Source organism: Asterias rubens, chromosome 7, assembly GCF_902459465.1.
Source record: "Asterias rubens chromosome 7, eAstRub1.3, whole genome shotgun sequence".
Taxonomy (NCBI): Eukaryota; Metazoa; Echinodermata; class Asteroidea; order Forcipulatida; family Asteriidae; genus Asterias; species Asterias rubens.
The window spans coordinates 16,639,776-16,662,208 of record NC_047068.1 but is presented as its reverse complement, the minus strand read 5'-3'; the positions used below and the strand labels follow the sequence as shown (position 1 = coordinate 16,662,208).

At 40.0% G+C, this 22,433-nt stretch overlaps 1 protein-coding gene across 1 annotated transcript in view; it reads left to right on the top strand.

Moving 5' to 3' along the window:
* LOC117293074 (homeobox protein unc-4 homolog) overlaps nt 1-22,155 on the top strand; it is a 37,074-nt gene extending 14,919 nt beyond the window's left edge. The window contains exons 2-3 of the mRNA XM_033775288.1: nt 5,123-5,292; nt 18,060-22,155. Of these exons, the coding sequence (XP_033631179.1) occupies nt 5,123-5,292; nt 18,060-18,935 (1,046 nt within the window). The 3' untranslated portion in view covers nt 18,936-22,155. The remainder of the gene's footprint in view (nt 1-5,122; nt 5,293-18,059) is intronic.
* Nucleotides 22,156-22,433: the final 278 nt, after the last annotated feature.

Genomic DNA, 22,433 nt, shown 5'->3' with positions numbered 1-22,433 from the left:
AGTTAATAACATAGATCTGTTATATTTTCATTTATGCTGTAACTTTAATTGGTTTGATGTGTTAGTCGAGGGGTGCCAAGTACAGACATGTTCCAACTTGAATATTGCCATTCATTTAGGACTCAATTCGAAGACGTTTTCATTATGCACCACAGGTATCGAAATTAAACTCACATTAACTTTTTTTTTGCTCCCCAATCCCCATCTTTAGTTGAATGGTCCGCTGGGAAAACGCACCCTAGGGCTGCCGGCAAATAAACATATGTTTTCTTGTTAAAAGGATTAGTGTCAAAAGTCATTTTTAAATTGGGTATAAATCTCGGACTATAAAGACAGAATCGCTGGACGTTTAGTTTGCTACAAGTGAACGTAAAACCCGTGTTTCATTAAAGGCATGGACACTGATGATTGATATTTACTCAAAATAATTGTTAGCATAAAAACTTACTTACATCGAGTAGAGCTGTTGATGGTTAAAACATGGTGAGAAATGGCCACCTCTGAAGTATCGTAGTTTTTGAGAAAGGGTTAAATTTCTTACTGAAATAAAAAATACCTCAGGTCTGAAGCCTTGTATTAAGCGTCTGGAAGCACACAAATTGTGCAATTGGTGTTTTCGATGACCAACGGAGTTCAAATGTTCACAGGTTTGATATGTAGGGACACACAAAGTGAGGTTACCAGTCTTTGACAATTACAAAAGTATACCCTGCCTTAAAAAGGAATTGCCCCATACAAATCCAGTCAGCAAATTGATTTATTGTCTTTGCCATATTTCGCAGTGAATTTTCGTCAGTGTCAATCCATAAAAATAATGTCCATCGACTTCCATGGCAGGAAATATGAGTTAATTTAATAGTTCGCCTTGTGATGCATTTCACTTCTTGTTATATCCGTATACCTTTATCTAGGGGAGTATAAAGATTCTTGGCTCCCTGCCCAAAATAATTATAATTACCCTGAGAGTTAATTGGTTAATCGTTATAACAAAGAAACCCATCGCTGGCTGGCTGGCCAACGGAATCAATTATTGTGTCAAGGATTTGAGCGATAGTTACGGCATTGTTGAACCAGAAGAATTGGTGTGATGGGTATTCTGGTGTGATGGGTCACATTGTTGCAGTCTCCCAAGGCCAATCTCACTCTCAACTGAGTCGTGACGAGAGATCTTGACCAAGGATGCCCGTCATCTTGGATGTATGTTGCATTCACAGCAGTGTAACCAAACTGAGGCTGGAAGGGAGAAATAGCCTGGTCCTTTGTTGTATGACAATAATCAGAGTTACTTTGTGCTAAGGTACCGAGGTAACATGATCTGTATAAATAGGGCCTTACCAGTTGCGTTACTAAACACTTTTGATGTCGGGAACAAAGAATTAAGTTAACATAGTTATTGTGTATTTACTTCTAGTTAATGAACAACAGAAAGCTTATAATGTTTTCAGAGATGCTCTGAGATTTAATTTCCAACATAATTGTCCTTAAGGTTGGTTGTAGCAATCGAAATGAGCTGTTGCGTTTTAAGGTTTCCAGCTAGTTTTCTCGAAATAAGATGACTTCATTTAAGTGTGAAGTATTTTACAGATGGTCCTAGTGTTAACTTTATAATCAATATCTTTCTCGCCCCCAAAAAAACGAAACAACGACGTGTTCCTCATTACCAATCAATTTTATAACATCGTTATCTATCGCTGAGAAAGAACGCGGGAGGCAAGTTGAAGAAACCAAGGAAATCTATCTGGTCAAATTTATAAAGAATTTCCGATTTTTTAATAAGAAGTTGTTTATTATTATTATTTTTTTTTTTAATTTTATTCATTGTCTGTGCGATCGTAAGACAATAATGATTCCCAACTTAAAAATCAGTAACTTATCAGACAAGATATTAAACAATGGTTGTTTCCCTTTTCCTGTATATAGGCCGGTCTAATACAGTTGTTTGTCTCTCGGAAAACATGGAAGCAAGTTTGAATCAAACGAGGAATTCATGTTGTCAGATCTATAAAGAATTTCACAATGAAATAATTTTAAGGATTACTTAGTTTTCCCGCTGATACGTCAGGTATAAGCACAAGGTTATCATTGTGGCTTTTTTGTTAAATTGGTTATCTGGGCGATCTATAGGCACCAGGGTTGTAAAGACATACAAGGGCGCCCTGTATCAACACATAACTCGTATTGCCATTATGTGAAATTGGGTCGTGTAGCCCAGACCCGTTTTGTATTCACTCTGTCCATCACTTCGAGAGTTATGCATAGTGGTAGAAATTAAATTCAATGGACCCAATTCTAGTCAAGTAAGACAAATAACTGATTTGTCCTTCTACTTCAATCCACCCCCGCCTCAAATAATCAAAAACCATGTACAGTAAATGTGTATACCCGTAATAATCCAGATTCGAATCTATAGACTAAAATGCGGTTTTTTGGCGTTTGTTTTGTGTGGGTTGTCTGCCTGGCGCTTCCAAACAAAAATTTCAAATGTTATTATCAATCCCGCCTCACCAAAATAAACAACCATCAGTTGAAAACCATGAAACAGTAAATAATATATACACATAATGCCGATCCAGATTTTAAACTGGACACATGCAGATGCGGTTTTTGCCTTTGTTTTTTGTGGGTGTTTTGCCTGTGCTTCCCCAAAAAATTGTTAAATTGGAAAACAAAACTATAAATAAATACTTCGGGAACGTTCACGTGTAAATATCTGTGTGTGGGTGTTTGCTGTGAATACAAAAACGGGGTTGTCTCGACGTTTCGAAGAGTATGCTCTGCTCGTCTTCAGAAGACCACACCAGTTCCTTTTGAGAGCGAACACCCCCACAAAAGAGGTTTACACATGGTTGTACCCGCAAGTTTACTACTTATGAATAGTTTCTTCCTATTTACCCACGCCATGCTAAGCTTCAAGCAATATTTAACACTCTGTTATATTATCACCATCCCCCCAAAAAAAAAAATAAAATAAATATTATCACCATCCCTCCTTTGTCTAAAATAAAAAGCCATTGTACTTTAATGTAAGCTGATCCAGATATGTAACTGGACTAAGGTGCATTGCGGTTGTTTACCTTTGTTATTGTGGGTGTTCTGCCTTGCTGTTCAAAACAAAAGTGGTAAATGTCAAACTCTTATAATGGCAAAAATAAAATAAAAACAACTTCTATATAAACAGGGAACCGTTTAGAGATTTAATTGAACTGGAACTTTACGATAACAACGTGGAATCGTCAAGGGTTCGAGAAGATTATTAAAAAATTGTTCCGGGATTGCTTGCTCGGTAAAATAATTTCTTTGCACAAGGAAATTTAAAAACAACACCATATTGCTTGTTTTATTTGCAGTGGTCAGCCCCATTATACTTCCGTTGGATTAGTTATGGTATTGCCAGCATCAACCCGGCCGTGTTCTCATTTTAAGGCCTTTTTTCGCCATAACATTTGACACAAACTCCGTAGGCCATGGTGTATTTGTGAGCCCATGGGGTTCCGGTGGGGTCCCATTGGCGTTCCTTTGGGAACCCATTGACGTTCCCGGGGATCCCATACGTGTTTAGGGGGCCTACAACACTCGTCCTCACACTTATTTTCTCTAAAGGAGTGTTGTGGGAGTGCCTTTATATTGTGAAACAAAGAGTGGTTTCATTCAGTATAATATGCACAGTATACGTATTGAAAGAGCCCAGTAAGTTATCGTTAAGAGAAGGGGTTTGTACCTGTGTTTATGGCATAGTAGTTTGCAGTTTGCGACACAGAGCACCTTGCAAACCCTTAACAGGTTTTGCACTTAAAAATTACTCTTTTTGGTTTGGAAAGTACTCTATGAATTGAGATAATAAACTATGTTTTACCAACTGTAGGTTAGCTTAGGCCCTACTTATTTAGTGTTACAACTATTGTTTCATTTTATTTGTAGTCGTTTAAAATAGGCCTATATATGAACGCAATTAATTGTTTTGCCAATTTAGTGATGAGTAAACTTCAATATTGCTTAGAACGGGATACTTTCTCCTTCACAATTTGGTAGTTATTTTTTTCTTTTCATATAGGCCTACTTTTTATTTATGTTTCGATAGTATACACTAAATATTACCATGGGGTACAAAACGGGCAACTCGGGAGTTTGGAATTATAGTAGGATTATAGTAGTAGAAACACAAGCAGTTAATTTGTTTTCAGAACGTTTGTGAGCAAAGCAGCACCATTGAATTAAGCCGTGATTTTGACACTGGTATCTATACCTATTCGAATCTCTCTTGGTTCTTTGTTCACTCGCACACATTTTTATAAAAATGCCATTATATTTTCCGCGACATTGTCGTCTTCGTCTGAGTGCCTTTCTCAGTTGGATTGATATTCAATTGACGTTTCGTCAGTCCACTGTCAATATTCCTGTCCTACCCCTAAACATCAATGAACAGATCTCACAATCACTTCGTAAAACAAACTAAACCCCGATACTTTTTACTGTGTTAGTATTACTTTTTTGCTTAAAAGTAGGGCTAGAGCGAGGATTCGGTGAGAAAGCCCGCCCGGGTGATGTGATTGAAAGCCGGTGCTTGGACTCACAACTCCCGCCGCCGTTTTTTTTCTCGTCCAAGTTTTGTTTTCTTCTATATCTCCAGCAAAAAAAAAAGGCTGGTTTTTCATTGACCCGAGCTGAGGCCTACTTCTCCTCAAATTTCATTGAGAAAGCGGTTGTCAATCATCGTATATTTGCAACAGTTGACATATCGATGTAAAAGACCGAGTCAACTTCAAGTCAAACGAGTAGACATTTTTCTGATGTCACCCCCGGAGTTGACACACACATAAAACAAAGAAGAAGATAAACTAGAGATCATAGTTCACTCGTTTAGAATCATTGACCTAGGAATACTATATGAAGGTGATAAACAACTTCCCCGCGTGAACAGAACAAGAAATCGCTTATCGTACCCCAATCCAAATACAGAAAAATCATAGATTTGACCGAAATCGGTTTTCCATCGTAGGAAATTTAACCTCGAGTGAGCAAAGAACACTCTCAAGAGCTGTGTTTCAAAGCAATTAATCACCCTTCTTCTGTCTTCTCCCTTCTCCCCTCCCATGCTCTATTTGTGTCCCTTCTTTACGAGTAGATGGAGACGGAAAGGACGGCAGTGGGTCTAAGAGGCGCCGGAGCCGGACTAACTTCAATGGTTGGCAGTTAGAGGAACTTGAGAGGGCTTTCAACGAGAGCCATTACCCTGATATCTTCACACGGGAGGCGCTTGCAATGAGGCTTGACCTCGTGGAATCTAGAGTACAGGTGAGAAGACAAACATTCAAAACGTTGGGATACCAGACACTGACTAATCTAGCCACAGACTCAAGTCGTGTCCGAATTGGCAGCTATAGCTACGGCTGTGGCTGTTGGTAGGATGTTGCTAAGGACGTCCCATATCTCAACGTATGACGACGTGGAAATATAGCCGTAGCTGCAGCAGCCAATTCGAACACGGCCAAACTTTTATAAGGAGTGACATCATCAGTACGTCGTTTTCCCTTTGTGTACTATCAATACCTTTGTACACTTTGTACAAAAAGGGTCTAACTATTTTGTACAGAATGTTAATTTTTCCTTGATCCCATCCACATAGGCCTACGCCGCCTGCACTGTTATTGTAGCGTTCCCTGATCGAGTACACCGTGGTCGAAATGAATTGAATCGAGTACATCAGAGGTACCAGTCTAACCTCGCGGCTAGGGAATTTTGTTTTTATCTTTTTTGAAATTTGAAAAAAGAAACATTCGTGTTGTTTGCTTTCAAAAGCTTTCTTTATCATTCCAGTTGATTGTTATTCAAGGCAATTTCAGTGAAACCAATTTTCCTCTAACGGCAAATCTCCTGATTTATTTCAGTTACGTTTATTTCATTTCAAACCAATAATTATAAATAATGGCGGCCAATATTGTATTTCAGTCCAAATCACTGTCATTAATACCGCAACCAAATTTAATGTTCACTTCCATCTTACCTAAGACGAAGACGAACAGTCCATAAACTCAAAGTAAAATTTCAGAATCATAAACACCGGATGTAATACCCAGCGTATTTTTGGACATGCACTCTTTGGAGTAAATTTACAAGTATTGCTCAGTAAACATGGGTTTAAGAGCTCGTGACTAATCATTAAAGTGATGGGAATCATCACGGTGTGTTATTCATTTCACTTAACTAATCTCCTGTAACCAACGTTCAGTTATAGCTAGTACTTAGTTTCTTTAACAGTAAGTAAAATCGCAGGTACACTTTCAATTTCCCTCCGATCAGATACGGTGATCACTTATCGTATTTATTACAGCAAAGTATAAACAGATACACTACAAAAATGAAATATTCTGTCCCATTAAGTGTGAATGACACAAAGTAGGCGATTATTGTTAGCAGAAAAAGGTTTTTTTCATGTGGCAGGATGAGTGTGTAATTTACAAACATGAGTTGAAAGCCCGCGGTGGTTGTCCGTTAACATAAATCCAACTCGTGCCCTTGTTACTCTCTGTCCTGGAGTAATTCTTTTACCGTACGGCTTGAGATGGAGGCGATGGTATCGTACACTAATTTGCGTTGTCAGAGCTGGGCTTCAAACCTCTATCTCTCGAGCTTTTTATTTTGTTCTTCTCTGTCCATCTCAGTTTTTGCCCGATTTCCTCTATCCCGTGATCATACGTGGCAAGTCGGCCGTTACTTTGACGTGGGGAAATGACAAGCACAAATATATGCATAAAATTTGCCAGTTCGGTGGGCCGCGGGGAAAATTAATTGACATGCGAGCAAATTTGCTGTTGGGAAAAAGTCAAGGATAGAGAGCGTCACACCAACAGAGCGTGACGCCGTGCTTGCCCCGCCGAGGGAAGGAGCAGAAACACGGCGTGCTTGCATGCTGTTGGGGATTGCAAGCAATATCAGGGTGTATTTAGGTGAGCGGGTCTGGCCGCTGTGTCGTTGCAATCCAATCTGGCCTAGTAACATATGAGTTAAATGTTTCATTATTAGCTTCACGTCAGGAGATCGCAATTTGTTAAAGCTATTTAGTACATGACTGTAAGCCCTGTGAGCATTTTTGCCGTATCCAGTCTTTAGTGATGGACAAGGCATGGAAGACTATCGGCCGGCAATTTTGTTACCACTGTCGTAGTGATTTTCAATGGGGAAAATAAGTTAAAAGATTTGCTGGTATTCAAATTAATTGACACTACAAAGATGACACTATTTGCGTATATTTGGTAAATGTATAATTAAAATCGTAGCTACTGGGGTGGCATCGGTATGCAAACGGCAGTGTGCCAATCGATTCGGCAGTTGAACGTCTCTCTGAACAACTCGGCACATTAAGTGCGGACACTTTCTCACAATTCTCTCCAAGTTATTAAACACCATTGAGTTGTTGTAGGAAGGCTCCCAGCCTCCCAGCAAGGGGGTAATGTCCCCCCTTACAATGTGTACACAGCAAACACGACTGAAATTAATTTACGTGTTTTGGTTCTGGTCTCGGAGAGAAGCAAAGCCCATTTTGCTGTGGTGGGTAAACTTTGCAATAAGCTCATTGTGCTTAACACAACTATGCTAATGTGATGGCCTGGTTGGCCTTTTGGTGGATCTGTAACAGCTATTAGTTTTGTAATTAGTGGTGTGTTTGTACTCCCGTGGGAACTGCGTAGTGTAAATACAACACCTGGGTACGTAATAAGAAAGATTCATCCTTTAAAACATAAACTAAGATCAGTGCTGTTGCTTCACGTCCATATTTTCTCCACGTTCAAACTTTTAGTGAGATTCTACGAGCATGGCCAGATTCCATAGAGCTGCATAAGCAGACGTGTCTGCTTAATCTGCTTAGCATAACTTAAGCAGGACACCAGTCACAAGCAGTACACGCGACACGGCATATGAACTGGTTATCTTAGTCTGGTAACGGTGTTGTTTTGTGCTGAAGCAGATCTATGAAATGTGGTTTAATATTGATGTCGGGTGCTCGATTTCAAAGAAACCTGATCAACTCATATTCCTTACCTAACTATTGGTCCGGCCATGCCTTAATGTAATACAATACACGGTTTGGCTGGAATTTATTTCTGCTAAGCAAGAATTCTGTGCTAAGCATTTTGTGTGCTGAAGAGTTGTAATGGATCAGAGTGTTTTAAAAACATCATTGTGCCTCGGTTGCTTTTTGTGGTTTTTTTTTTTTTTTTTTTTTTTTTTTTTAGAGGGGAGGGGGTCCTTTCCTTTCAAATCTCGTGTTTTTAACATCTCGTTGTACCCGGTGTTCCAACGAGGGGGGGGGGGGGGGGGGGGGGTAGTTTCACTGTATCACAAGGCCTCAGTTTACCTTGACTTCGTACAACCATGGTGTCATGAATAGGAACGTGTTTTTTTTTTTTTTTTTTGGCGCTACCACAGTGGGGTTTAAATGTTGTTTACCGACCCGTGTGCCAAGTCGGTGTGCCAAGTAGCAAGCCCAGTAGCGTGTCTTTTCCACCGGTGGTATTCACCCTCTACACGCGTTGGCCACTTTGCACCTCGCGGTGTTAAGCTTAAAGTCAACCCAACTGTGTGGTACTCCGTTGTTGACTTACTCTGACTTCTTTCTATACAGCACTTTTAATGTGCCGTTTTTGTACTCAATAGGGATAACAAAACTTGAAGTAGTTACGGGACCTATTGACTTGTTAATTCGATACCCTCTTCAGGTTGTATTCTACCTAATAACAAAATAATTGCGATGTTTTTGTCGTTGTGTGGCCTAGTCCGGCCCAAAGTAAGCACACTTAACTTGCTAAAGGTATTTCAACAACAACTTTGGCCGTGATTTCTGAGCCATGAGAAGCCTCGCATATATTGCCAACGAGGTTCCCATTGTTGTGACTCATAGAGTGAGTGTCATTAGAAATGGGAACGAGGTTGTTTTTGTAGAGGTGGACTTGTTTCCTTCTTATTTATGTTTGTTTGTTTGTTTGTTTTTGTAGCATACATAGGCACACCCTATTGTTTAACCATGGTTTAACTATACAGCATATAGGTCTACCGTGCTACACCAATGTGTATGCACATTAGTTAGCATGGATCTCGCTATATTTATAGTCAGAACGTACTGAGAGTGAACAAATGCATACCAACTCTGTTGGCAGCATCAGAGTCCATCATTTCTACAGAAGACAATAAAGCATACTGATCAAAACGTCAAGTTAAGACTTGCCGTTCTTTTCAGAACCATTCGGTTCTTTTCAGAACCATTCGGTTCTTTTCATAAAACGGTTCTTTTCAGAACCATTCGGTTCTTTTCATAACTTAACGGTTCTTTTCAATTAGAGATTATTATTACATGGTTTTCCACATCGTAATTCCACCGTCCAAAATTTCAAATCCTACTAAAGCATGCAGGGCGAAATCTTACACCAACTTGAAAGTGTCATTTCTGCTCACAAAGAGTACATTCTAAAGTCACGAATCTCGGCGCGCTTTGTGTTTCTTTATTTTGCCGTCCTCTTGTAGCAACGTAGCATCGTTAAAGGGCCAGTCCCAGGATCTTGTTATAAGAGTCGACTATGCCTGTATGTAAATGGTCATCTCTGTTCTTGTCTCATCTACCCTTTCCCAAAAGTAAAGGAACAAAGAACTTGTAAAGAATGAGATCAATGTTGCGCAATCAAATTCTCATTGTCTATTTGCGTCGGAGAAACAATATGACGACGGCATACGTCATCAACCTTTCCAATGACACCCTGTGATTACAAACCTGCTCATGTTTTTGTTGTTGACGTTTTTGGTTACACCCTTGAAACTTGTTGATGGTATTGTTTTGGTTATCGGTTGTTGTTGTTGTTGTTGTGGGATTTTGGGGGTTAGGGATTGTGTTTTTGTTTTGTTTTTGTCAATATGTGGATATCGGTGTATTTCATCAGCTTGGGAAAAAGCGCCACCGAAAATAGTAAGATTTGACACTTAACTCCGGTAATCTTGATGATTAGCATTCCAGTAAGACACTGATCGAAACGTCGAGTAGCCGCACTTCTTTTCTAGAACCACCCCAAGTCATAGAGAGATCGTGTTCATGCACAATGTTACCTCACACCTTTAGACCACAAGAATAGATACTATTCTATGGATATCTGATATGTATCTGTACGTCAAGACTTGGTCAGCAACCCTCTCAGACCTTACTCGGACCATGGGGTCAGGTATCTTAACTTTACATGCTCAGTCCAGCCTGGCATATTACAGCCTTCTTCGTGACATTTTTAAAGCTTCGTCCAAAGAGCTCTACCTGTCCATTATGCAACTTGCTTTTATCCCTGACTCCACTGCTCGTCTTCAGCTATCCTTGAGTTTTGCTTTTGGTCCTAACTTTGTTATTATTTCTTTGGCATTATCATGTAGCTCATTATAAGTACATGTTACATTCCCTCCTGGTCTTGTTTTGTTTTGTTTTGTTGTCGTTGCTTATTGTTTTGTATTATGTTTAGGGCTTTTCCACACAATCTACAAGCCTTGGCTTACTTGAACAGCCTCCTTACGCACTTCTTATTATTCTAATGGGTCATGTTTGCTCTAAGTTGCTTGATGTATTGTACTACTGTACGTTTGTCCTAAGGTTTAATGATAACCCTCCATTGTAACATTTTTTCGGTAACATTATCAATGGTCATGTTTACTCTAAGTTGCTTTGTTGTGCTACTGATATGTGCCTCTTAGTGACTCTTTCTCTTATGGTGAGTACATAAATAATGTTTCATTGAATTGAATTGACTATTCACAACCTCTTACCCATCAGTGTGCCCTTGTACATGCCCTTGCCCCATTCTTCTGAGAAGTTCGGGAAGGGGCCGATATTGTCAAAATTACCTCAGCGTCTCTGTCTAAGCTGACACCAACTGATGTTTAATTTGAAAGCAAAGTTGACGTTTCGGCTTTCCCCTGACAAAAGAGGACACGGGCAGCGTGTACTCTGATTGTCCAGTAGCAATAAACCCCCTTCCGGAAATTTGCTCCGTTAATTTAAATAAACATTTTGATTGAACAGCGAGAGGGGTAACATTGTTGCGTTTCTCCGCCGTGGATATCGATGGAAGGACGGGTTGATCTGGGGCAACGGAGGGGTGGTTTGAAAGGCCCGTGTAAACCACTCTGTAAACACATGGAATGTTTGGGGGTGAATTGCAAAGTGAAAGTTGTTTAAATAAATACATCGGGGTCCATGGTTAGTTTAGTCACCATTGTATCACAACAATTATGACAAAAGCAGCCGAAAACTAAATAGAATTTAAGATGCAAAACAAACTGCATGGCGGACCCATTTTAAGGAGCAGAGCTTAAAAGCAGTATAGGTTCATTATTTCCTCTTTCCTGTTTGGTCGTTTGAGCCATCTTTCCTGTTATCTTGAAACACCTTTCCTTGCTTACCATTGTTGTATGCCTCCCATCTTTGACCCCTTTGCTTGGTTACTGACAATTATTGCTGATGTTCATCGCAACCGATTTATCCAAAACGCGACCAAAAAAAATTATTTATAAAAGGCGGGCAAAAGAAACGCCGATCTTACTCGTCACAATACAACGATTTAGCTTGAAATTCGACCTTAAGCCACTCAAGTGCCCGTAAATCCACCAAACAACATCGTAGCGCAACACAAGATGTGTCAAAATGTGCAGAAATCAACGGTGACTCGAAATGAATAATTATTTTTTGGCGTACTGTTTCAGGTTCCGATATATCTGACCATTTGTAAGTGTTTAGATACTTTATTGGCGCAGTTTATATACATTTATATAGGATCGAAATAGTCAAAAGCCGAAGATATGCGTCCTTTTATAATAGTTTTATATCATACCAAATCTTTGTCAAGAAAGAGTGGACATTATTAGTTTAGGGGAGGTTGTAAACGAAAAACCCTGAACTACTTCGGCTTGTTCATGAATTTGTTCCGATGTCAGTACCCAACCCACCCATATCAGATTGATAGTCTTTTCGTTCGCCTGATTTTACCTGTGGCAAGCGGACGAGGGACAGCGTGGCTGATACGTGTTCGTCTGTACTGAGGCGGAAACCAGTCCTAGCTGTGCACAACTAAATATCCACGCTGCATTTCTCCCGCATTTTTCTCCTCTTCTTGTTTTATATTCACTCTCTGTCCGTCCGCGCAAATGTTCTTAAAGGAGAGGGTTTCTCCTTGTGAGGTTTGTGACATACTTCTGAGAAACAACAGCAATTGGTTAGAGTTGAAAAACCTACCATTCTTTTCAGAACCAGCTCAACTCAATTATGGTGTTACCGCAAACCTAAATTGTAATTCCACCAGGAAAAGTGTCAAATACTTCTTAAAGGGTGGCTGCAGTGTTTTTTTTTTATAATTTAAACGATTAAACATGACTTTCTAAACCTGAAATTTATTTATTTTCATTTTATTAAATGCGCAAGTATTTTAAAAATGGTTTTCAAGAGATTAGGGGAACCCACCCCGCCCCTAACAGGGGCATAAACGTGACGTCATGTCGGGAACCCGAGCCGTCGGGCCCCCTGGCTGTGTGCATGTAGAGACGTGTGCACTGTGGGACCAGACTCTTTTTGCCGAAGATATGTTTGAATTCCCGACGTGACGTCGATGGTAGGGGCGGTAACAATCCACAAAGGGGGGGGGCATTACTTATTTGCTAATTACGCAAGTGAGATATGTCGGGGAAAAACAAAACACATTTTATTGAGGTTCAATACATATATCAGAAATAAATGACAGCAAAATTAACTGTTTTATTTTAATTCACTGCAGCATCCCTTTAACATAAATACAAGATGGTCAATTACAAATGATCACTGAACGCATGATACAGGAAGTGTGTAACGTATAATGATGGAGAATAGAAAGAAACTATAACATAAATAGTCAACTTGTGGATACAAACATGTTTGCCCTTTGAATAAGGATCGGGCAGGTGTGGTGTCAACGTTTCGGACAAAATACTCTGCTGTCTTCAGGAGAATGAAGGATTTGAAATTTCAGACATTGGTTCTGAATTCAGTCTTTTTAAGTCAGCCTGGTGAAAAAAAATATCAGCCGTTATTTTGTCCACATAAAGAAATTGCTCTTTGACTTATCAGTTATTAGCGTGAATGCATCCGGAATAAACAGATAGAAGGATCTTAACTTTCAAACTACTCCCTTTGAGATTTCTTGTCCATAAACGCTTTATCCGTCGTTGTAAGAAATACGCTGAGAGTTAGTTTCTTGTAAAACGTCGACAACTTTTTGGTGAAAATGATATTGAAAGCGGCTGTGTAATAATGCGGAGCAGGGTAAACCTGATCAATGAATCAAGATGTGGTACGTCGAATAATAATTTAACATCAAAAGGGACGTGATGATCAATAATGCCTTGAAATCTCTGGAAATAAATATGGATTCAAAAATAAGGAAATTATGTTGTATGTTCGTTTTGTTAAATTGGATTGTGTAATCAACATTTCATGAAACAATCCATTCGCCTTGACATTTTGCTTCAGCGAAGCTACAGCAAAGTTGCTTTTCCTAGCATATTAATCGGTGAGATGTTTAAACGTATCCGCGTAAAATTTCACAATGAAGCTTCAGAAGTAGAGAGTTGCAATTGCCGGGTATTTGATTTCATTGATTTCCCACGAACACACAAGACCGGAAAATCAATAAACCTGTCGTAGTGAGTTTTGATCGTCAAGGAAAAAAGGGTTGGGAACGATCGCGTGAAGCATCCGTAGACGTTAGTTGGAATGTGAGGCACGGACGGGGACAGAACGGGAGAGGAAAGAGTGAAAGAAAAAGAACCCGGTGTGGTCCATTTAGCGAGGAAAACTATCCGATCATGTTTGTGTAGCGAACTGCCTCGATGTTACGATTGTGTACCTAGCGAGCTGCCTACATGCTAGAACAAACGAAAGACTTCATACAGTGAGGGTTAAAAGTAACGAGCGCTATCGCGCGCTGCTATCGTATTGAATTAAGCGTACATCGTAACAGTGTAGGATTCCCACTTCTACCCGCGTTAAGTGCTTTCGTGTTGTATTTGTTAATCGCACAACGAGAGAGCGTAATTTAATAAAGAGGTGTAAGAACATTAGTGAAATTATATTTCATTTGGAGGAGTGAATCGTCCGGTAATGGATCCGTAATGTGTGGATTGCTAGGCGAGGAGACTGAACAAAAAACCCCCCCCCCCTCCTTTTTCTAAAAGGGAAAAAAGAACGCGCGAAGCTATGCACTATTCACAGCGCTACTGTTACGACGAGCGTTTGTCTTGCCTAAGAATTGATCCGCACAAACCGCCAATTTGATGGCATATAAAAGGGACACGCGAGAAGCGGTATCCGTTACACTCGAACAAAAACTGATTACACAAATCAGCGTACTCTGGCCGGTCTTGTAGCCGGGGTACACGCGTCCATGTTGGCCGCATGGAAGTGGCAACCCGACCCGGTTCTTCTTTTGTCCGTACACACGCGTCACCGACACAGAAAAATATGATTAAACTCGCTGTGGCGGCCGTGACTTGTCTCTCACATCATTCAAAGATTGGAGAGGAAGGACAAAACGCAGGAGAAAACGCGAGATTGTTTGCGTATCCATTTTACATGTAACATCAACCTCCCCTTTTTGTCGATTAGGAGTGTATCAGTGCTACGTGGTGTTTGCCATGAAGCCAAACCGTCCGCACCATACGCTGGTTTGACTTCCTCTCCCTATTGAAAGATCCCTTGTTTGATCATATCTGCATTATTACACAATAAATATATGACATGCTTTCTTGCCTAATGTAATTATATCAATAATGCCGTCTCACATCACAGTGTTTTTCCCCTTCGTGGTTTACAATAGCCGCCGGCGACACCCGACAAATTGTTATTGCTTTATACGATTTAGTGATAGAGTATATATACACCGAAAATCTGCAGTTTCAGTGACAATCGTTATTAGGTTATTTGAGCCGCACGTATTTATAGTGCAAGCAGTTGTCTAATAGCGTTTAAAGAACCGCCACATGCCTAGAAATTCCAGCCTACGTGATTATTTCAGCAAACAAACCTTCAATCAAATAATGTCTCACTGAAAAAGAAATCATCAAATCGCTAGCGACAAATCCGAATCATTTGAACCATTTCATAAAATGTCCTTAAATTATTCATGCGCCGTTTTCTTAGCGAGATATTTTTCGTTCTTGAATGCTTTCTTAATATATTTTGGTATAACTTAACATGAACAAGAGTGCTCAATGAGTACTCATGTCTGTTCAGGCGTACCAATACCGAGCCAGTTTGTTTTAATTAAATAAAGAATAAAAATGTAAGATCAATTTAAATTTGTGTATTGAAAATTCAGTAATATACAAAAAATTTGCAGTTTTGCAATATTATAAAAATATTTTACTCAGATGCCCTATGGTGCCAGATAATCATACAAAAAGCTTGCTGTCCCTTTTTTTCACTCACGCGCATTTTTTAATTTAACCGTTGTCATTTTGTTTGGGGAAGGGGGGTGATGGCACATTAGTTTTAATTTAAAAAAATGTTTGCTGCTAATTTGGATTTGAAGAAAAATGTCAGCCTATTTATTGATATAATTATAGTTTGTTTGTTTGATTTGTTTTTCTTGGGGTTTATCTTCAAACTTATACTTAAAAGTGTAGCAACTTTCTGTTTGGACGAAATAACTTTTAGTTTAGAGTGCAAGGAGCCCAACACTTGTTGTCTGCTGTCAAGGAGCTCCCTCTTTGGCTAGACCTTGTTACTGAAGTTCGTATGATTGTTCGAGGATGGCATAATTCCAATCTCACGGCGTTTTCTTTACTTTCTTATGTTTAATTCAGCAACAAAATAACTGTATATTTCAACAGTGAACTGACATTTGAATATTTAACCCATCTCCAACCAAGTGACGACTCCAATATGCGACCTGTGATTGCTGGCCTATAAATAAATCAACACATGTATAGTCACCCCATGTTGTCTTATGAAATAACATATCCACTTTGCGTAAGACAATTTCCGCTGCCAATTTTTTTCTCCCCACTTCGATTTTCTATTTATTTTAAGAACAAAACAAACTTGTTGCTTCAAGGGATCCTGGGGGTTGAATTTTGATACGTCAAGTACTCCAACTCTTTTGTATAAAGTCTGTAAAAGTCTATCCCTCTTTCAATTGGAGAGTCTTATTAAAAGTTAAGACTGTGTTGTTTTCCTGGAGTCTACTTGTGTTTTTGGGGTAATTCTCCGGCGATGCGGGTTATGCAGGGCAGAGCAATTGTATTACACTGTGACATACGATAGGTCAGTCACCTAGTTTGGTTTCTCGGTGGATTCTCCAGCTAGTAATACCCCGTGATTGCTTGTGTATCGAATGGAAACACTGGCCAAATATTAGCCCGTCTAACGTCGCCTTACCGCGGGGCCAATGCGACTGGGCCGGCGGCCAACACCGGAGAACTCTCGGATTATTTGCCGAGCTGGGCCTACTCCCCCATGTATCAAAATTCATTGGCTTTTCAATCTGTGCCAGATTGACATTTCAGATCAAAAATAATAACGTCGATGGGACACAATGACTGTTTTTGCAACAGCAGCGTACCCGACCCTTTTTCAAATGATCTTTTTGGAATCCCAGCGCGCGGCCGAGAGTAAATCATTGTTATTTTTCCATTACGGTCTCGAGAGAAATACCTACAAGAAACCTAAAGCCCAAACCTTATTTAGATTTTTTTTCTTGTCCCCTCTTCTCGCGCCGTCCACATCCTATGTTTCTCTAGTCTCTTCCCCTAGTGCCATTCACTCTACACACAAGCTTCGCTCTATAACGGTTGTCCTATCTACTGGCCCATGTTTGGATAACTCCAATCTGCCCCATTACGCCAGCGCAATCCGTTTTGTATCGCGGATCGCATTGAGTGACACACAGTGGGCAAATGACATTGTGCCAATGCGGAATTACCCGCGGTCTCCACGGGACGTGGAAAGTGCAAACTAAGAAATCTCCATTCAAAGATGCATTGAATTGTAGTGATCATCACATGGTCTCTGAAGTATTGCCTTTGTGCGTCAAACAGGAAGAGTGCCTAATGAGTCTTACACATCAGGTTTTTTGAACTGTATCTCCACTGGCATTACATTCATAGTATTCCACATCTACTGTGTACACACTATTCGGATATTTCTTTTGTGATCGATCTATATTATGTAGCGATTGAAATACTTGTGTAAAGCCTGACCTATTTCAGAAGGAGATTGGCAAGTCCACTAGTCAGCGCATGGGCCCTTTGAATTGGCCACCATGCAATCAATCAGCCTGAACTGTTGCGAGTTTATAACAGAGCCAAATAACTTGTTGATATCCGCATGGTGTACTTTAAAAGTAATACTAATTTAAATAATGAGTCTTGTTCACGAAAATGTTAGAACTTTTTTGAGTTTTTTTCTTTATTTTGTTCGTTTTATTTTAACTGTGTCACATTTTGGTCAGCATGCTGGTTACACCCATCTTCTTGGTTAATGTTGTAGTTATGATGCAAATCCAAATTTTAAATTATTCGTGTATTTGTGTGGGTGAATTACATACGAAATGTGGACCTCAGAATGAAACAGGGTCCACACAAATCAGGGGTTTTGAAACACTATGTGGACTTCCACGCGTCCACACAGTGTTGTCACCAGTGATGAAGAAAACTGTTCTGTCGTGCACAGAGCAAAAGAGTGTATGTTACACAAAGCTGGGCGCGTATGCTGTCTACCCGTTGACATTTAATAATGGGGATTCTGGTGGTTGGAAGACCATGGACGTACCCTAAACATGTGTCGAAATTACCCGGTATGGGTCAAGCTTACTTGGTATGTAGCCAGTTTGTGGATCAACCTGACCCGCAAAAGGGTGAGGCCAATGGGATCCGGAAACCGGATCGATTCTGACCCAGGAGTTTTTAGAGCAGTGATGCTAGACTGATAACAATTGAATGATTTGTAACCTAGGCGCAATTTAACGATGCAAGACTTACGTATTTGTCCTCTTCTTTTTCTTCTGCATTAGGTGTGGTTCCAAAATCGAAGGGCGAAATGGCGCAAGAAGGAAAACACCAAGAAGGGACCAGGGAGACCAGCTCACAACGCTCAGCTTATCACATGCAGCGGCGACCCGATTCCCCCAGAGGAAGTAGAGAGACGAGAGAGACTCCGACTAGAGAGAAAGAAACAAAAGCAACGTGAGAAAGCAGAGAGGACGCTGGCTAAAGGCAAGACACAGTCTACAACGGAGCAAGGAATCAAGTCGAGCACAGAGGAGGGTGGTGAGGAGAATGGTGGGGAGGAGAGACACCCAGGAGATGGTGAGCCCATTGGTGGCACAGCATGCCCTCTCCCACTCCTCTCACCACTCAAGCCTGACACCAGAGACTTGTTAACATCAGAGAAGAAACTCAAAAAGTCCAGCAAGTCCTCAAGGAGCGAGAAGAGCAGACGAGAGAGCAAGCAGAGAAGTAAGCTCCAGCAACACTGTACCGACTCAGCTTCGGCATTCCGGAGTTCCTTCAGCATTGACTGTTTGCTATCACCACGGCCGAGTGATGTCAACGCACGGGGCTTCGGGTTCCTAGCTGGACATTACGCCGCTGCAGCCAGTCTAGCCGCATCGCCCTACGCTGCCGCCCTAGCCCCCTTTACCTGGAACACTCTATCAGCTGCTTTAGCATCTGGCTCACCCCAGCCGCTTGGATTCTTAGTTGAGCGACTTTTACCCCCGAAGCCGCAGTTGCCAGTACTACCCCAGAATCCCTTAGACGTCCTGGAGGAACAGAAAACCCTCAGTGTGGAGCGACTCAGGAAACGGGCTGAGGAACACAAGAGTAAAGTCGCCGTGCGAAAAGACAACACCAGTGATACAGAGTCAACGAAGATGGACTTAACATGACAATCTGGAAACGACGTTCGCTGGAAACAGTCTGCATATTATATAAATACAATTGGAACTTTATCAATTTCTTAAAGAACTACTGAAATTCACATGGACTTATTTGCCAAGTATTGAACATTTTTTTATTACATGCTTTTGATTTAATTTTTCATTTCTTGAGTGGCTGTAACTTGAAACTTTCTGCTTTGTATTATGTTTTGCCTTTAATTTAAATTTGATGAAATTTGTCGGGTCCTACATTTCTTTTCCCCTAAAAAATGTACGCAGTCTCGTCGGTTCTTTTAAAATCTCTCCAAAACCATGCCAAGGTGTTAGTTGATACACTCAACACAATTCTTTGTGTTCTACTTTGGTTGAATGGTACCCGACAAGCGAAGTGCATCGAACATGCAAGTCAGATATAAGTTAAGATTCCAAAGATTCGCCTTAATGGGTAATTTTTCAACATGTTTGCCCAAAAGCGATTCTTAAAAGATAGTGGAAGCCACTTTGATTATACTCGAGTATACTTTACAAAGTGGATTCAGTTTGATCCTGGCATCGTTCATGCGTCATCGGACCGGATTCTTCACTCGGGCAACTGGCAATTGCCACTACGCCCCTCTCTTGGCCCCTGGCCTTAGTGCCCTTTGAATACTCCTGTGCAAATATCCGTTCCCCTCATAGAGTCACACAGGTGCCATTTACGCTTGGAAAACTGCCTTGTCCTTACAAAGAACATAGGCAGGTTCGAAACCAGGATTTCGGCTTTGGGCTTGAGCTTGGGCTCCGCCATCTATTTAGAAGATTTGTTCTTTCCTTACGGGTTTCAGCCAGGTGAACGGAGCACACACCCGGCCCAGGCCGTTGTTTCGAAAACGCCTAAGTATATCCAGGTCTGGTAGTTTGATATTTGTTATGCCCTTGACCTTTGACCCTGCTGGGTGGCAATGAACAGTGATGTCATAGTAATATTAACATTCTGTTGAGATGTTAATATCATAGGTATATAGGACAATATCAAAACTCCAGTACAAACAATTGCATCAAAATGAGCAAACAAAATGTAATAATATTTTACCAAAATACTATTTTGTTTAGGTTTTTTTCATTGGACCTTCTTTTTAACAGGCCTTTTCACTCAGGACTCGTATGTAAAACAATTCAAATATATTTCAAACATAAACGTCAGTTTCAAATTAATCACGCAGTCTTGCGATCACGATTAATTGTTGTTGCATTTGGGCAATCTCATACCTGTTTATAATAACTTTGCATAGCTCTCTGAAATTTGCATAATTATCTTAAAACTTAGCTTGACTTTGAGTGGTGTATATGACAGCCCAAAAGTTCGCTTTGCAAACCGGATGGAGAGCAAACCAAAAGGCTGCTCATGAAAACGGCTGACTTGTTGCCTCTAGTGTTAATTTATTCAAATATTCAAATATTATTCAAACAAGCCCAGCTTGTACACATAGTCCTACGCTAAAATTGCCACCAATACATCTTAAAACAAAAACAGATGATAACTTGTTTTCCCTTTTTTCCATATTTTTTTTAAAATGGAGAGAAAAGGGAGAATCAAAATTAGTACACTTATTTCAGTTAGACATAGTCAAAAACATGGACAGAAAATAATGAATGATTAGTAAATGAAAAAAATATATATATATATAATGAATACGGAGCAAACAAATATGGGGCATTTTCATGTATTCTTTTTTAATACTTAAACAAGAGTAGTCCTTGATTATTATATACATAAAACCCCCACCCTCCTAATTATTTGCCCCTGTAGCCCCCCTCCCCTTCCCCTACTAAAATGTTTTTGTTTACGCCGTTGCTGCAATAATGACGTCCATTTCAAACCTACCAGCAAAGATACTGTATAGCTTTATTATTTTAAGTGGTTTAGAATTCAATCCCAACATCCATATACATGTATCCCCACGTCAAAGTTTTATAAAGCAAAATATTGTTAAAATTTGTTAGCAAAGTATTGTTAATACTTTAAGTGACGTTCTAAACAGTGCCATATTTCTTTCACTTCAAGATACCTTTTCAATTTTTAATGATTAACTGAAATATACCATTAATTGTTTGAGTTAAGTATCGTTTCATATTTTCAATGCACGGTATGGTATTATAACCTCAAGAAGCACGTCAGTATTATTGATTTCAATCTATTTTCAGATGGGACTGAATGAAGTCTATTATTTTTGTGAACATTTTCAAATATTGATACTATTTATCTTCACTAAACAAAAAAATAGGCATCAACAAAACAAGTTTTGTTTTGATATTTTATTCGTTCTATCACAAAAACAAAACAAACATGGCAAGATTCATGTGCATAAAAGCACATGTCAGCAGCCTGGTATCTTGCTCATAATGGACAGTATTTTGTACAATCCTCTTGTTGTTACATTTGTGGTTACAGGATACTAGACAGCTGAGGGTTAAAGTGCCAGCATTCAGAAAGTTTGTGTAATGGCTACGTCTGAATCAAACGACTTCGGCTACAGCTACAGCTGCTAGCTATAGCCACAACATATAGAATAACAGTGCCCACTTTCTTAAAGCCTGTATTCAAGCATGAAAACATGCCAGCACAAAAAAAAAAAAAAAATTACACCGTTGCAGTTGGTGCCCAACTCATCATTTGCTCGACAGCTCTGACTTGGGCATATGACTTTTCAGTGATTCGGTCACAGCCACTGTTTTATTTACACACCAGTCGATGCGACCAAACGAGGCTGTAAAGGGAAAACAGTCTGACAGCCTTTACAGATGAAAACTGGAACTTGTCACTGAGTATTCTGGGTACCAGACAAGGCATGCCACATACTAGCGTTTTGTTTCTTGCTGATGTATAGTGGTATAATCATGTTTTAGCTACTGTTTTGAGATTCAAATTTTTAATCGGGCGCTATTCTCACTTGGTCGAAATATACACAGGTCGTGTACGAATCAGCAGCTACGGCTGGATCACCGCATCATCGTGTGGTGAAGTATAGGCCAACCAGAACAACAGCCGTAGCCGTAGTCGCTTATTCGGATACGGGCCATTATAACATATTTTGTTTTAGTATATTTTGTTATTTTTCTGTTTTAAGAAAGTGGGTGGTTGAGTTCTTGTATGACCAACGACATTTGTAATTATTCATCTTGTAAATCAGGAATGTTTTATGAAATAGAGTAGAATAAAATATTCGGTCACGAGAAGATGGCCGATGTGTTAGGTGAACATAATGAACTAGTGACTCTGTGTGTTTGTGTAAGTCATCTCTGTACATTCAAATCGAGGACTTAAAAGAAGGGGACAAAGAACACACTAGGGACAGTCCTAGCCCTACATAGGACTCATCCTATGTGCTGTACATGACAGTCCTAGCTTTCCTATCGTGAACAAAACCAATCAAAACAGTCAAAGAAAATTAACAGTATCTTATTGTTGCCCGATAGGACACGGCATCAGTTTGCCTGTGCCGTACTTTCCCAACATATTTCTTTCAC